At 47.9% G+C, this 17,765-nt stretch overlaps 1 protein-coding gene across 2 annotated transcripts in view; it reads right to left on the reverse strand.

Annotated features, from left to right (window-relative positions):
- The window catches only part of LOC126213142 (neprilysin-2-like), a 319,779-nt gene that overhangs the window by 74,665 nt on the left and 227,349 nt on the right, over positions 1–17,765 (reverse strand). For both annotated transcript variants that reach the window (XM_049940760.1, XM_049940759.1), the window contains 3 exons: positions 11,839–11,997; positions 10,021–10,164; positions 4,247–4,343 (listed from right to left, as the gene is read on the reverse strand). In XM_049940760.1, coding sequence (XP_049796717.1) covers positions 4,247–4,343; positions 10,021–10,164; positions 11,839–11,997 — 400 coding nt within the window. The remainder of the gene's footprint in view (positions 1–4,246; positions 4,344–10,020; positions 10,165–11,838; positions 11,998–17,765) is intronic.

Here is a 17,765-nt window from a genome sequence, read left to right on the forward strand (position 1 = left end):
TTTTTTGAATATACGAGGTGCGGCTAGAAAAAAACCGGACTGATGCTGGGAAAAACATTTATTTACAATTATTTACAATTTCATGTTATCTCCTTCAATGTACTCTCCTCCTCGGTCTCTACACCGCTCCATACGAATTTTCCACTGTTCATAGCAATGCTGCAGATCATTTTCGGTAAGTCCATACATTACTTCCGTCGCTTTTTCTTTTACTGCTTCAACAGTCTCAAATCTGGTTCCTTTCAAAGCTGACTTGACTTTAGGGAAAAGAAAAAAGTCACAGGGGGCCAAATCAGGTGAGTAGGGTGGATGATCTAAGATGGGAATGTTGTGTTTTGCCAAAAACGTCTTCACTGACAACGCACTGTGAGCTGGGGCATTGTCTCGGTGAACGATCCGTGAATTTTTTCTCCACAAATCGTTCCGTTTTCTCCGTACTCGCTCACGTACGGTAGCCAGGACGCTAATGTAGTAATGCTGATTCACTGTTTGTCCCTCTGGTACCCAATCAATGTGCACAATCCCTTTGATGTCAAAAAAAAAATCATCATTGCCTTGAATTTCGATTTTGACATTCGTGCTTTTTTTTGTCGTGGAGAACCAGGAGTTTTCCAATGCATCGATTGGCGTTTAGTTTCGGGATCGTAAGTAAAAAACCACGATTCATCGCAAGTAATAACATTTTGTAAGAAGGTGGGATCACTTTCAATGTTTTCCAGGATGTCAGAACAAATCATTCTTCGGCGTTCCTTCTGTTCAATTGTGAGACACTTTGGAACCATTTTTGAACACACTTTGTTCATGTTGAAACTTTCACGAAGAATCTGCCTAACACTTTCCTTGTCAACTCCTGTTAACTCAGACACTGCTCTGATTGTTAAACGGCGATCTTGTCGAACAAGTTTACCGATTTTTTCAATGTTTGCATCAGTTTTTGCTGACAATGGTCTGCCAGTGCGAGTGTCATCACTGGTGTCTTCGCGGCCATCTTTAAATCGTTTAAACCACTCAAACACTTGTGTTCGCGATAAACAATCATCGCCGTACACTTGTTGTAACATTACAAACGTTTCACTTGCAGATTTTCCTGGTTTGAAACAAAATTTGATGTTAACACGCTGTTCTTTCTGTACACTCAACATTTTCCGACGCACAGACAAAACGTCAACTACTTAAAACAGACGCCACGGGCAGACTGAGTGCAGGGGGCAGATGAAACTCGAGCAGTAGGCGGAGCGAGAGTCACGTGACAGGCCACGCGACTTTCAGCCTTATTGCATTCGTTTTATTGTTTCACCAGTACTAGTCCGGTTTTCTTCTGGCCACACCTCATACTACATATACACTGAAGAGCAAAGAAACTGTTACACCTGCCTAATATCGTGCAGGCCCTCCGTGACCACGCACAAGTGTCGCAACACGACGTGGCATGGGCTAGACTAACGTCTGAAGTAGTGCTGGGGAAATTGACACCGTGAATCCGGCAGGGCTGTCCATAAATCCTTAAGAGTACGAGGGGGTGGAGATCTCTTCTGAACAGCACGTTGCAAGGCACGCCCGATATGCTCAGTAATGGTCATTTCTGTGGACTTTGGTGGCCAGCGGAAGTGTTTAAACTCATAAGAGTGTTCCTGGAGCCACTCTGTAGCAATTCTGGACGTGTGGGCTATCACATTGTCCTGCTGGAATTGCCCATGTCCGTCGAAATGCGCAACGGATAATGAATGGACGCAGCTGATCAGACGGGATTCTTACGGACGTATCATCTGTCAGAGTCGTATCTAGACGGATCAAGTGCCCCCTATCACTCCAACTGCACACCACACTATTACAGAGCCTCCACCAACTTGAACAGTCGTCTGCTGACATACAGGTACCTTGGATTCGTGAGGCTGTCTCCATTCCCGCACACGTCCATCCTCTCGATACAATTCGAAACGAGACTCGTCCGACCAGGCAACATGGCTCAAAATGGTTCAAATGGCTCTGACCGCTATGGGACCCAACATCTTAGGTCGTAAGTCCCCTAGAACTTAGAACTACTTAAACCTAACTAACCTAAGGACATCACACACACCAATGCCCGAGGCAGGATTCGAACCTGCGACCGTAGCAGTCCCGCGGTTCCGGACTGCAGCGCCAGAACCGTACGGCCACCGCGGCCGGCCAAATTCCCAGGCAACATGTTTCAGTCATCGTCAGTCCAATGTCGATGCTGACGAGCCCAGGCGAGCCGTAAAGCTTTGTGTCGTGCAGTCATCGAAGGTACACGAGTGGACCTTCGACTCCGAAACCACATATCGTTGATTTTTCCTTGAATGGTTCGAACGCTGACACTTGTTGATGGCCCAGCAATGACGTCTGCAGCAATTTGCGGCTCTTCTGACACGTTGAACGGTTCTCTTCAGTCGTCGTAGGTCCCGTTCTTGCAGATCTTTTTCCGGCCGCGGCGATGTCGGAGATTTGATGTTTTACCGATTCCTGATATTCACAGTTTGCTCGTGAAATAGTCGTACTGGAAAATGCCCGCTACCTCTGAGGTGCTGTGTCCCATCGCTCGTGCGCCGACTATGACACCACGTTCAAACTCTCTTAAATCTTGCTAACCTGCCATTGTAGCAGCAGAAACCGATCCAACAACTGTGCCAGATACTTGTTGTCTATAGGCGTTGCCGACCGCAGCGGCTTATTCTGCCTGTTTACGTATATCTGTGTTTGAATACCCATGTCTGTACTAGTTTCTATGGCGCTTCAGTGTACGAGGTGCCTTCAAGTTTTAAGGCCTCCGATTTTTTTTTCTAATTTACTCACCCGAAATCGATGAAACTGGCGTTACATCTCGACGTAATCGCCCTGCAGACGTACACATTTTTCACAACGCTGACGCCATGATTCCATGGCAGCGGCGAAGGCTTCTTTAGGAGTCTGTTTTGACCACTGGAAAATCGCTGAGGCAATAGCAGCACGGCTGGTGAATGTGCGGCCACGGAGAGTGTCTCTCATTGTTGGAAAAAGCCAAAAGTCACTAGGAGCCAGGTCAGGTGAGTAGGGAGCACGAGGAATCACTTCAAAGTTGTTATCACGAAGAAACTGTTGCGTAACGTTAGCTCGATGTGCGGGTGCGTCGTCTCGGTGAAACAGCACACGCGCAGCCCTTCCCGGACGTTTTTGTTGCAGTGCAGGAAGGAATTTGTTCTTCAAAACATTTTCGTAGGATGCACCTGTTACCGTAGTGCCCTTTGGAACGCAATGGGTAAGGATTACGCCCTCGCTGTCCCAGAACATGGACACCATCATTTTTTCAGCACTGGCAGTTACCCGAAATTTTTTTGGTGGCGGTGAATCTGCGTGCTTCCATTGAGCTGACAGGTGCTTTGTTTCTGGATTGAAAAATGGCATCCACGTCTCATCCATTGTGACAACGGACGAAAAGAAGGCCCATTCGTGCTGTCGTTGCGCGTCAACATTGCTCGGCAACATGCCACACGGGCAGCCGTGTGGTCGTCCGTCAGCATTCGTGGCACCCACCTTGATGACACTTTCCGCATTTTCACGTCGTCGTGCAGGACTGTGTGCACAGAACCCACAGAAATGCCAACTCTGGAGGCGATCTGTTTGACAGTCATTCGGCGATCCCCCAAAACAATATTTTCCACTTTCTCGATCGTGTCGTCAGACCGGCTTGTGCGAGCCCAAGGTTGTTTCGGTTTGTTGTCACACGACGTTCTGCCTTCATTAAACTGTCGCACCCACGAACGCACTTTCGACACATCCATAACTCCATCACCACATGTCTCCTTCAACTGTCGATAAATTTCAATTGGTTCCACACCACGCAAATTCAGAAAACGAATGATTGCACGCTGTTCAAGTAAGGAAAACGTCGCCATTTTAAGTATTTAAAACAGTTCTCATTCTCACCGCTGGCGGTAAAATTCCATCTGCCGTACGGTGCTGCCATCTCTGGGACGTATTGACATTTTAAAACAATGTGCATGTTTCTATCTCTTTCCAGTCCGGAGAAAAAAAAATCGGAGGCCTTAGAACTTCAATGCACCTCGTATAACCATGAAAGGTGAAATTGAATTCCAGTTGTTCGACACTTTACCTTCGTGTTTTGAACATCTTGGGTTGTGCAGATGGGCGGAAAGGTTACAGAAGACAGAGCACAATGATGTGTCAGTTGGACCTGCTGTTCCACTGAGAGGCAATGTAAATGTTTACAGATGCATTTGGCACGGTTTACCTTCTCGTAGAACTTGTCGAGCTTGGCGTCGTCCAGCAACTCGTCAGGGTACGCGATGTGGGCGACCATGGACTTGGCTTTCTCGAGTGCCTTCTTCCTGCACATCACATCGCAACACATCAAGTCACATACTGTCCAGATCAGTAAGGTGTTTGTACATGTAAATGACAACAGAAATGAACAACTATAGCATCTCACAAAGAAAGTGAGAGAATGGACTTGTATCTACATATCTACAAGCACATACATAGACTTGTTGTAAAATGTAAACATTCACTGCCGGAAACGTCACAATTAATGAAATATACCGAGCTATTATGCCATTGTATTGTATTGTATGTTGACCGGGGACCTAGAAACGACGGAGAGGCTCCGTCCCCGCCGCAGCCGCAGTGGTCCACAACCCCACGACGACACCGAGCGAGGTGGCGCAGTGGTTAGCACACTGCACTCGCATTCGGGAGGACGACGGTTCAATCCCGTCTCCAACCATCCTGTTTTAGGTTTTCCGTGATTTCCCTAAATCGTTTCAGGCAAATGCCGGGATGGTTCCTTTGAAAGGGCACGGCCGATTTCCTTCCCGATCCTTCCCTAACCCGAGCTTGCGCTCCGTCTCTAATGACCTCGTTGTCGACGGGACGTTAAACACTAACCACACCACCACCCACGACGACTACCGCAGTGGACTTCACCCCTCCGCCGCCCCACACCGAACCCAGGGTTATTGTGCGGTTCGGCCCCCGGTGGACCCCCCCAGCGAACGTCTCACACCAGACGAGTGTAGCCCCCGTGTTTGCGTGGTAGAGTAATGGTGCTCTACACGTACGTGGAGAACTTGTTTGCGCAGCAATTGCTAACATAGTGTAACTGAGGTGGAATAAAGGGAACCAACCCGCATTCGCCGAGGCAGATAGAAAACCGCCTAAAAACCATCCGCAGACTGGCCGGCTCACCGGACCTCGACACAAATCCGGATTCGTGCCGGGGACCGGGCGCTCCTTCCCGCCCGGAAAGCCGTGCGTTAGACCGTACGGCCAACCAGGCGGGCCTATTATGCCATGGTCGAATGGATTTCACCTTCGAAACAAAACGTTACGTTGCCATCTGCGGAGGGCATTTCCAAGCTTCTTTGAGTGTCCGATTCACGCCCTGTCTCGCTGCTAACTACAGCAAAATTCCGCTTCCGCGAGCTCCCGTCCAGTGGCGTGACGTCACGTGTTTTGTACTGGCGAGCGCCATTGGCCGTGTCCACTGCCGTCGTCCGCTGCTGCTATCACTCCACAGTGGAACACTGGTACACGTCTTCTTCGGCACCAGAATCCAGATTTCATTCAATTTGATTCCCTCCTCCTTCGTACTGAAGTTCGAGGGGTGTTTTGCAATCTCTATAGCCTCTCTGTACAGCCTTTCAGTGGAATCCGATTGTGCTGGTTCTACTTGAGTCCTATCAAAATGAATGTGATGGTCTGTCTGCAAAGCTTGTTCCTCAGCATCTGATCTAACAGTGCCCCTTCTTCTGCAATTGCCCTCGTGCTCTTCTAGGCCTGTTTTGACCATTATTTTTGTATAAGGGGCGTTCAAAAAGAAACGAGCCGACACTGCATGTATGTTAGAAGCACTGACCCTGGCTGTTGAGACACTTCTCCCACTGTGACACAAGGCAGTGAACGGCTGCCTCATAAAATTCCCGGGACTGCGATGTTAACCAGTTCCACACGTACCGCTGGACGTCGTCGTCCGAGATGAATCGTTTGCCCCTCAGAGCCTTTAAAAAAAAAAAAAAAAAGTGTGTGAAATCTTATGGGACTTAACTGCTAAGGTCATCAGTTCCTAAGGTTACCCATTACTTAATCTAAATTATCCTAAGGACAAACACACACACCCATGCCCGAGGGAGGACTCGAACCTCCGCCGGGACCAGACGCACAGACCGTGACTGCAGCGCCTTAGACTGCTCGGGTAGCCTTTTTAAGAGGACCAAAAATGCCGCTTCTGATTCACTTCCTGCAGCACGGCACAACACTGAGTGTCCACCGTTACTCGCATGCCTTGACCACCCTTCGCCAAGCGATCAAATCGAAACGACCAGGCAATCTCACCCGTGGGGTCATTCTTCTCCACGACAATGCAAAGCCTCATACGGCCAACACAGTCGCGGCACTCCTGCAGAAATTCAAATCGGAAATTCTCGTCCACCCTCCATACAGTTCGGAGGTCTCCCCGCGATCACGCCATTTTTGGTCCCCTTAAAAAGGCTCTGAGGGGCAAACAATTCACCTCGGACGATGACGTCCAGCTGTACGTGCGGAACTGGTTCACATCGCAGCCCCGGGAATTTTGTGAGACAGCCATTCACCGCCTTGTGTCGCAGTGGGACAAGTGTCTCAACAGCCAGGGTCAATACTTCTAAAACACCCCTTATAGTACCCACTTAAGCCGCGCGGGATTAGCCGAGCGGTTTAAGGCGCTGCAAAATGGCTGGTTCAAATGGCTCTGAGCACTGTGGGACTTAGCTTCTAAAGTCATCAGTCCCCTAGAACTTAGAACTACTTAAACTAACTTAAAGACATCACACACATCCATGCCCGAGACAGGATTCGAACCTGTGACCGTAGCGGTCGCGCGGTACCAGACTGTAGCGCCTAGAACCGCTCGGCCACTCCGGCCCGCTGAGGCGCTGCAGTCATGGACTGTGCGGCAGGTCGCGCCGGAGCTTCGAGTCCTCCCCCAGGCATGGGTGTGTGTGTTTGTCCTTACTTGTGTGTAAGCGTAGGGACTATGGGCTCTGAGCACTATGGGACTCAACTGCTGTGGTTATGTCCCCTAGAACTTAGAACTACTTAAACCTAACTAACCTAAGGACAGCACACACATCCATGCCCGAGGCAGGATTCGAACCTGCGACCGTAGTAGTCGCACGGTTCCGGACTGCGCGCCTAGAACCGCGAGACCACCGCGGCCGGCTGTAGGGACTAATGACCTTAGCAGTTAAGATTTCACACACATCACACAGGCTGGCCGATGTGGCCGAGCGGTTCTAGGCGCTTCAGTCAGGAACCGCGCTGCCGCTACGATCACAGGTTCGAATCCTGCCTCGGGAATGGATGTGTGTGATGTCCTTAGGTAAGTAGTTCTAAGTCTAGGGGACTGATGACCTCAGATGTTAAGTCCCATAGTGCTCAGAACCATTTTTGAACACATCACACGCCCACTTACACCTCCCCACAACTACACGGAATCCTATAAATTCCAGCTATTTCCAGCAATGGCGAGCATCCTTGGCTGATTTGAGGTGATCTGTTTTCAGGGTGAGTTTGTAGATTACCGCGATGCTCCGCTTTTTCAAGAGTTTCCCTATGCCGTCAGTCACGTCCATTAGTGGCAGGAAAACTTTCGATTTCACCGGCATTTGAGCATTACTATGATTTCTACGCGGTGGTCTTAACGCTCTTCTCACCTCGCCGAAGGAATAACCATTCTTGAGCAATGCATTGGTGAGATGTTTTAACTCTGCGCCAGACAGCTGTCTTTAGCAGACTCTCCTTGCGCTATCCGCCAACGTTTTTACGATGCCTCGCTTTTGTTATGATTGGTGGTTCGAATCACGGTGTTGGTAACGGTCTGTGTGCGTGAGGTTTCGGTAAACCGTGTGGCCCGAGGTACCGTCTTCTTTCTTGGAAACTAGCACACCGAGAAAATTTAATCTTCCGCCTGTCTCCTTCTTAAACTGAATTTTTGAATTGGTGCCGCTGAGACGTATATGAAAACGATCCAGTCCGTCCCTGCCATGCCGTCACAGAACAAACGTATCATCCACGTACCGGAAGCAAATATTCTGTTTCTCGTTTGCAGTTTCCAATACCAGCTTCTCGAATTTCTCCATAAAGACGTTTGCTAAACTGAGCTTACGGGGCTCCCCATAGCGACACCATCCGTCCGTTCACAGAACTTGTCGTTCCGTTGGAAACAAGTGGTTGTGAGGCAATATTTAAATAGCTCTGCAACATCAAGAAGAGTTATGTTTTATTTTTCAGGAAAGAAGATGGTAGCCTGGGCCACACTTACCGAAAACCCACGCACACAGACCGTTACCGACACCGGGATTCGAACCACCACCCACAACAAAAGCGAGACATCATAAAAACGAGCTGCCTGCCGCAGAATTAAAACATCTCACCACTGCATTGTTCAAGAATGATTATCCGTTCGCTGAGCCGAAAACCGGTTAAGAACACCGCGTAGAAATCATAACGATGCTCAAGCGCCGGTAAAATCGAAAGTTTTCCTACCTTTTATTAATGGCGTGAATGACCGCATAGGAAAAATCCTGACAAGGCGGAACATCACAATAATCTACTCGCCCACACGGAAGATACAAGATTATATAAAATCGGCAGAAGATATTTTCCAAACGCTGCGAAAAGCTGGTATTTATAGGATTCTGTGTAGCTGTGTGGAGGTGTACGTGGGTACTACAAAAAATAACTGTCAAAAAATGACTCGAAGAGCACAAGAGTAATTTTAGAAGAAGAGAGAGCGACAGATCAGCTGTTTCTGCAGCCGGGAGACAACCACATGCAGTTTGATAGCACTCGAGTCAGCCACAAGTGGACACCACGAAAGGCTGTACAGAGAGGCCACAAATATTGTAAACTTAAACTAACTTATGCTAAGAACAACACACCCATGCCCGAGGGAGGACTCGAACCTCTGGCGGGAGGGACCGAATGCAGATAAATCATGCCACTTCTGGTAAAGGTTGCTTCACTGGTAAAAAGGACTGATGACAGAAATCCCACAATTGTGGCAGTCTGTCGCAAGAACCATCGACAAAAAAAAAAAAATGGTTCAAATGGCTCTGAGCACTATGCGACTTAACTTCCGAGGTCATCAGTCGCCTAGAACTTAGAACTAATTAAACCTAACTAACCTAAGGACGTCACACACATCCATGCCCGAGGCAGGATTCGAGCCTGCGACCGTAGTGGACGCTCGGCTCCAGACTGTAGTGCCTAGAACCGCACGGCCACTCCGGCCGGCGAACCATTGACAAAATCCTTCCCGTAGAGAGAAATCCGATGCTGATAATCCTTCTGCTCACTGCACGCGATAGGGATAGTAGCAGTTGTCACTCAAGATACACATAATCGTACTTTGACTTCCACCGTGTTGTGGGCCAATTGCTTGGAGCTTGTACTACGCTTTGTCTCAATACCCTGTTCTAAATTCGGTGTACGCACAGTCCGCCGCCTCGCTTCACGTTCGTCTGTCTGAAAGGAGCCACCGTCACACAGACGCCCAAAAAGGGGCTCGAAATGTTGTGTGATGTGGTTGGTGTCTGTAAGGGTACTCGTTTTGGTACAGCCGTGCTGCCTCTCGATGGTTTCCATACACAGACACCACCTCGGCTTGTTCCCGACACGAATACCGGACCATTCCGCTGCTGACTTTACACAGCCTGCAAAAACACACAAGAAACACACGGCACGCGGTCAGGGGAGGTGTCATTCGTCAGTGCCCTCTACCGTGGCAACGGTGCATTTCGGCACACTTGTTAGTAGGACCTTTCTTCCTCCATCTCCAGGCAGCAATCCGGTCGGTTTTATTAATGTGCACCCTGTATGATGAAGGTCTTTGCAACGTTCGTTGAATATGGGATTGGTTCTTTGTGGTGTAACACTTTCCATTTTCGTCTATGTAGTTATTTTACAGTGGGACCCTACAGTGCTAAAGCTGTCTGGGGCTTTCTTGCAGACACGTAGGGCGAGACGTACCTGGTGGCCTCGTCCATCCAGTCCACCTCCTGCAGGATACGGAGGAACTCCCGGCGGATGTCGTCCACCATCTCGAGTGCCGCCTTCTTAGCTTCCTCGTCGAAGTACTTGCGCACGTATATGGAGCCCACGGAGAGATCCACGCTGCAACAGGAGGTAAGTCACTCTCACACTAGCCAGTCTAAACGTCACGCAGACACCAGGTGGGAGCAATGTGAGGAAGCTACAGTGGAATATCTATACGTACGCGGATTTTGTTTGAGCAGAATAGTGTTGTTCAGAAATCCCCAGAGTTCTTTATGCAAACCAGACTGCAATTGTAAGAGTTGAAGGACATGAAAGGGAAACAGTATTTCAGAAGGGAGTGAGATGTGATTCGATCTGTTCACTGAACCAGCAGTAGAGACAACTGTAGGTAAATTTGGAAAGGGAATTAAGGTTCAGGAAGAGAAAATGAAGACTTTAAGTTTTGCCAATGATACTGTGATTCCGTCCAGAAAGCAAGGATAAAATTTGGAAATTACAGCTGAGAGAAAAGAAATAAGGATTGCTGATGATGATGGCTTCAGATGGCTCTGAGCACTATGGGACTTAACTTCTGAGGTCATCAGTCCCCTAGAACTTAGAACTACTTAAACATAAATAACCTGAGGACATCACACACATCCATGCCCGAGGCAGGATTCGAACCTGCGGCCGTAGCGGTCGCGCGGTTCCAGACTGTAGCGCCTAGAATCGCTCGGCCGCCCGGGCCAGCTGCTGATGATGCATTGTTTCTGTCAGAAATGGTGAAGTACTTGTAAGAGTAATGGAACAGAAGCGACAGATGTTAAAAGATGAATATGGACAAAAGTGAAACAAGGATAACGGAATGTAGTCCAACTAAGTCAGGTAATACTCAGGGAATTAGATAGGAAATGAGGCACTAAAAGCGGCAGACGGGTTTTGGCTCTTAGCAAGGAAAATCGCTGATGGTGGATGGAGTAGAGAGAGTGTAAGATGCAGACTGGCAGTAGGAATTTCTGAAAAGAGGCATTTATTAATTTCTAATGTACGTTTAAGTTTTAGGAAATATTTTTGGAAAGTATTTGGCAGAGAGCAGATTTGCACTGAAGAGAAATGTGGACGACAAGCAGGTTCAGATGACAAGTGTACAGAAGCATTTGAAATGTAAAACTCAGTAAAAAGGAAGTTAGTGGGATAGCCTGACTAAAAAAATGGTTCGAACGGCTCTGAGCACTATGGGACTTAACATCTGAGGTCATCAGTCCCCTAGAACTTAGAACTACTTAAACCTAACTAACCTAAGGACATCACACACATCCATGCCCAAGGCAGGATTCGAACCTGCGATCGTAGCGGTCACGCGGTTCCGCACTGCAGCGCCTAGAACCGCACGGCCACCGCGGCCGGCTGCCTGACTAAAAGAAGGGATCAGTTGATAGGGCAAACCCCGAGGCATTGTGGGGTCGTGAACCTGATAGTGAAGGAAAATGTGGGGCTAGGGCCGGGGCTAATAAAAATTGTAGTGGGAGACCGAGGTTCGAATACAGAAAAAAAAGCTATGCAGACGTGAAGAGGCATGCATAGGATAGCCTAGTGTGGAGAGATGCATCAAAGCAATCTTTGGACTGAAGACCACAAGTACATCAACAACAACAAATGCAGCTATGGAGCTGCAATCTTAGATGGAAAAATATCAGGTAAGAAAGGTAGACAGACGGGAGTTGTGAGTTTGTGTATCTACTGATGGGGGATCTGTTATACGCCACAGAACTAGCAGAGGGAGATGCCAGTGTGTGGCAGTGTGGCACTCACCCAGCGGCGACGATGCCGAGGCACTCCTTCCAGCGGGGCTCCCGCGCTGTCTTGCCGGACAGGGCGGAGCTGTACTCGAGTTGGCGGCTGCGCAGCTTCTCCGTCATGTACGACACCGACTCGCTGGCTGCCCGCCACATCACGTAGTTGCCCATCACCCTGCACAACGCCCAGTTCTTCAGTCACACACACACCCCCCGGGGGGAACTCGCCGGCTCCCTACGACAGGGGCCTAATGCGTATCCACAGCACCATTTGCAGTGGCCTACCTGAATAAAATCTTCTCGATTTTCGAACCGTATCACTTCGAATAAACCACTTGAGCTTCGACAGCTGTCTCCATCATCACGAGTAAAAATCCACTGACAAGGGAACCTCCCCATCGCACCCCCCTCAGATTTAGTTATAAGTTGGCAGAGTAGATAGGCCTTGAAAAACTGAACACAGATCAATCGAGAAAACAGGAAGAAGTTGTGTAGAACTATGAAAAAAATTAGCAAAATATACGAACTGAGTAGTCCACGTGCAACATATGTAACTTAAAGGGTAACATGCAGTCAGGAGCGCGTGGTCTTGTGGTTAGCGTGAGTAGCTGCGGAATAGGAGGTCCACGGTTCAAGTCTTCCCGCGGCTGAACATTTTAATTTTTTGTTTTCAGACAATTATTATCTGTCCGTCCGATGCGATCACTTTTTTGGGAGTGATAATCACATCCACAAGAAAACGTAAATCGGGCAAGGTAGAAGAATCTTTTTACCCATTCGCCAAGTGTGCAAGTTACGTGGGTCGACAACATATTCCTGTCATGTGACGCACATGCCGTCACCAGTGTCGTATAGAATATATCAGACGTGTTTTCCTGTGGAGGAATCGATTGATCGATGACCTTGCGATGAAATGTTTTCAGTTCCCATTGGAGAGGCACGTCCTTTCGTCTACTAATCGCACGGTTTTGCGGTGCGGTCGCGAAACACAGACACTAAACTTATTACAGTGAACAGAGACGTCAATGAACGAACGGACAGATCATAACTTTGCGAAAATAAATAAATTTTTCACTCGGGGGAGGACTTGAACCGTGGACCTCTTATTCCGCAGCTACTCACGCTAACCACAAGACCACGGCGCTCCTGGCTGCATGTCACCCTTTAACTTGCATATGTTGCACGTGGACTACTCAGTTCGTATATTTTGCTAATTTTTTTCATAGTTCCACACAACTTCTTCCTGTTTTCTCGATTGATCTGTGTTCAGTTTTTCAAGGCCTATCCACTGTTCCAACTTATAGCTAAATCTGAGGGGGGTGCGATGGGGAGGTTCCCTTGTGAGAGGCGCCGTTTTTCGCCTGCACGCAGGTGGGGCGTCAGTTTCAAACACTTTGACAGAAAAAAATCACAGCATCGAAATATAATTACTGCAGAGTAATGAAATTTCAGGACTACATTTGTCTAGGTAATGTATATTATCCCTGCAAAGTCACGGGTTAATGTAAGCACGGGATAAGCCATTGCAAATGTGAAATGCTGGTTCATTAATAACCAGTGCAACCGCCAGAATGGCGCATGCAAGGATGTAAACGTACATCCATTGTGTTGAGCTGGTGCCGGAAGTCAGTCTGTGGAATGGAGTTCCATGCCTGTTGCGCTTGGTCAGTCAACACAGGGATGGTTAATGCTGTTTGTGGATGCTGCTGGAGTTGTCGTCACATGGTGTCCCATATGTGCTCGACTGGAGACAGATTTTGTGAGGCAGCACGCCAAGGCAACATGCCGACACTCTGTAGAACATGCTGGGTTACAACAGCGGTATTTCTGAAAGCGTTATCCTGTTGGAAAACACCCCTGGAGTGCTGTTCACGAATGGCACCACAACAGACCGAATCGCCACTCTGATGCACAAATTTGCTGTCAGGGTGCGTGGGATAACCGCGAGAGTATACCCCAGGCCATACATCCAGGTGTAGATCCAACGTGTCTAGCATGCAGATAGGTTGGTTGCAAGCCCTCAACTGACCTCCTTCTACACAACACGCGACCATCACTGGCACAGGGGCAGAACCAGCCTTCATCAGGAAACACACCACCCTGCCCTCCAATATGAGCCAATCAAGTCGCGAATGGCGGTGGTTTGGGGCCGGTGGAACGCATACTACAGAGCGTATGGCTCGGCGATATCCTTGCAATCCGGAAACAAAGGAAGTAGGTTACAGTACGCTTGGTGGCCCACTGCTTGAATACTGCTCAGCAGTGTGGGATCCGTACCAGATAGGGTTGATAGAAGACATAGAGAAGATCCAACAGAGAGCAGCGCGCTTCGTTACAGGATTATTCAGTAATTGCGAAAGCGTTACGGAGATGATAGATAAACTCCAGTGGAAGACTCTGCAGGAGAGACGCTCAGTAGCTCGGTACGGGGTTTTGTCGAAGTTTCGAGAACATACCTTCACCGAAGAGTCGAGCAGTATACGAGGTGCGGCTAGAAAAAAACCGGACTGATGCTGGAAAAAACATTTATTTACAATTATTTACAATTTCATGTTATCTCCTTCAATGTACCGCTCCATACGAATTTTCCACTGTTCATAGTAATGCTGCAGATCATTTTCGGTAAGTCCATACATTACTTCCGTCGCTTTCTCTTTTACTGCTTCAACAGTCTCAAATCTAGTTCCTTTCAAAGCTGACTTGACTTTAGGGAAAAGAAAAAAGTCACAGGGGGCCAAATCAGGTGAGTAGGGTGGATGATCTAAGATGGGAATGTTGTCTTTTGCCAAAAACGTCTTCACTGACAACGCACTGTGAGCTGGGGCGTTGTCTCGGTGAAGGATCCGTGAATTTTTTCTCCACAAATCGTTCCGTTTTCTCCGTACTCGCCCACGTAGGGTAGCCAGGACGCTAATGTAGTAATGCTGATTCACTGTTTGTCCCTCTGGTACCCAATCAATGTGCACAATCCCTTTGATGTCAAAAAAACAATCATCATTGCCTTGAATTTCGATTTTGACATTCGTGCTTTTTTTGTCGTGGAGAACCAGGAGTTTTCCAATGCATCGATTGGCGTTTAGTTTCGGGATCGTAAGTAAAAAACCACGATTTATCGCAAGTAATAACATTTTGTAAGAAGGTGGGATCACTTTCAATGTTTTCCAGGATGTCAGAACAAATCATTCTTCGGCGTTCCTTCTGTTCAATTGTGAGACACTTTGGGACCATTTTTGATCACACTTTGTTCATGTTGAAACTTTCATGAAGAATCTGCCTAACACTTTCCTTGTCAACTCCTGTTAACTCAGACACTGCTCTGATTGTTAAACGGCGATCTTGTCGAACAAGTTTACCGATTTTTTCAATGTTTGCATCAGTTTTTGCCGACAATGGTCTACCAGTGCGAGTGTCATCACTGGTGTCTTCGCGGCCATCTTTAAATCGTTTAAACCACTCAAACACTTGTGTTCGCGATAAACAATCATCGCCGTACACTTGTTGTAACATTACAAACGTTTCACTTGCAGATTTTCCTAGTTTGAAACAAAATTTGATGTTAACACGCTGTTCTTTCTGTACACTCAACATTTTCCGGCGCACAGACAAAACGTCAACTACTTAAAACAGACGCCACGGGCAGACTGAGTGCAGGAGGCAGATGAAACTCGAGCAGTAGGCGGAGCGAGAGTCACGTGACAGGCCACGCCAGTTTCAGCCTTATTGCATTCGTTTTATTGTTTCACCAGTACTAGTCCGGTTTTTTTCTAGCCACACCTCGTATTGCTCCCTCCTACGTATATCTCCCGAAGAGACCACGAGGATAAAATCAGAGAGATTAGAGCCCACACAGAGGCATACCGACAATCCTTCTTTCCACGAACAATACGAGACTGGAATAGAAGGGAGAACCGATAGAGGTACTCAAGGTACCCTCCGCCACACGCCGTCAGGTGGCTTGCGGAGTATGGATGTAGATGTAGATGTAGAAGTAACAGTTCGCTGTGTCACTGCGGTGCCAACTGCTCCTCAAATTGCTGCTGTAGATGCAGTACGATGCTTCAGAGCCCTACAGCGTACACAATGGCCTTCCCTCTCGGTAGTGCCACGTGGCCATGCACAGCCCGGTCTTCTTGCGACTCTACAATCTCTTGACCACTGCTGGCAGCAGTCATATACAATGGCTATATTCCTGCCAAGTGTTTCTGAGATATGGCAGGATACATCCAGCTTCTCGTAGCCCTATTACACGACCTCGTTCCAACTCAGTGAGGTGTTGATAATGGGGTCTTTGTCACCCTAAAGGCATTCTTCACTAACATCATCTCGCCACGTCCAACTCCACGCTCACTAGCGCTTCAGGGTGCATTTAAGCCAAACCTGATTTGCATCCTCTTAGGGATGCTACCAACAACGCCTTCTTGGCGCTGCGGCTTATTTTTTTTTTCCCCGGCAGTGTGCGTCGCGGGCTCACCACGCCAGCTGACGTGACTCGACCCAGCAGCGAAGCAGCGGCACTACGAGTTGTGCAACTCCCTTTCCTGCACACGCAACAAAATGCCCCTAATAGTGAGGTCCCAAACACTACCACTGCGTCAACTTAGGTGGAACACCGTGGCAGCTCTGGTTCAAATGGTTCAAATGGCTCTGAGCACTATGGGACTCAACATCTTAGGTCATAAGTCCCCTAGAACTTAGAACTACTTAAACCTAACCAACCTAAGGACATCACATACACCCATGCCCGAGGCAGGATTCGAACCTGCGACCGTAGCAGTCCCGCGGCTCCGGACTGCAGCGCCAGAACCGCACGGCCACCGCGGCCGGGCAGCCCTGGTAGTGACTTTTTACTCCTGATGGAGATGGCGGAGACAGCTGTCGAAAGGTCGAGAGTTTTATTCGAAGTGAATTGGCTTGAAAATCGAGGAAAAAATGTACAGTATCTAACACATACAGTTGCGAAATTCACTGCTCTAAAAGCTTCTAACGTCACTTCATCCACTTCTACCTTCTGGGTACGACCAAATTCTAGTTCTCGTTTTCTACCCTAAAGTGCCAAAATTTGGACAATGTGAAGAAGGCGTAGATGAATTATTTGTAAAGGGTGTTTCAAAAAGAACTTTAAAACTTAAAAATTGATATAAACTCATTGAAAGAAGGTATAGCGCTGGGATTAGTGTTCTATTGTAGGGAAACACATCAAGTTTCCTTACCTTAAGCTAAAGATGTTGTAGGTGGTTTCCGTTGGTTATCCTGCGACATCCCATCGGAAGTCAATTTCTTCCCAAACTCGCTGTAGCATTGGATGTGAAAGTTGCTCAGTGCCGGCGTATATTCTTGCTCCACGTTCTGGTAGAGAATCCAGTACAGGAGGTGCAAACACGATATCCTTGATGAATCCCCACAAAAAAACCGAATGGTGTCAGGTGTGGGAAACGTGGGGGCCATCCAGTTGGCGCATCACGACCAACCCATTGTCCTGGAGAGCAGTCACTGAGAAAATCCTGGACGTCAGCCAGGTAGTGGCGTGGTGCACCATCTTACATGAAGTAAACATTTCGTCCTCAGTCATCCTCATCGATCTGTGGTATCAAAAATTGTTGTAACATATCCAGGTACACTATGTCGCTGATGGATCTCTCGCGGAAAAAAAGGGGCCGTACACTTTGTTGTTGCTCAATGCACAAAAAATGTTCAGTTTAGAGCTATGACGAACATGTCGCAATGTTTGATCTGGATTTTCACTGCCCCAAATACTACAGTTATGTGTGTTAACCGCGACACGTAAGTGAAAAGTTGACTCGTCAGAAAAGATGATGTGTCCAAGATCTTTTATCACAGCAGGCCATATAAAAAGAGTGAAATAAATTCCTGCTATCTAAGTAACTCCCTTCCTAGTCTGCCGTTATAAACTCAATAATAATCATTATATATAGAATGACAGGC

The sequence above is a fragment of the Schistocerca nitens genome, chromosome 11 (genome assembly GCF_023898315.1).
Source record: "Schistocerca nitens isolate TAMUIC-IGC-003100 chromosome 11, iqSchNite1.1, whole genome shotgun sequence".
Classification (NCBI taxonomy): Eukaryota; Metazoa; Arthropoda; class Insecta; order Orthoptera; family Acrididae; genus Schistocerca; species Schistocerca nitens.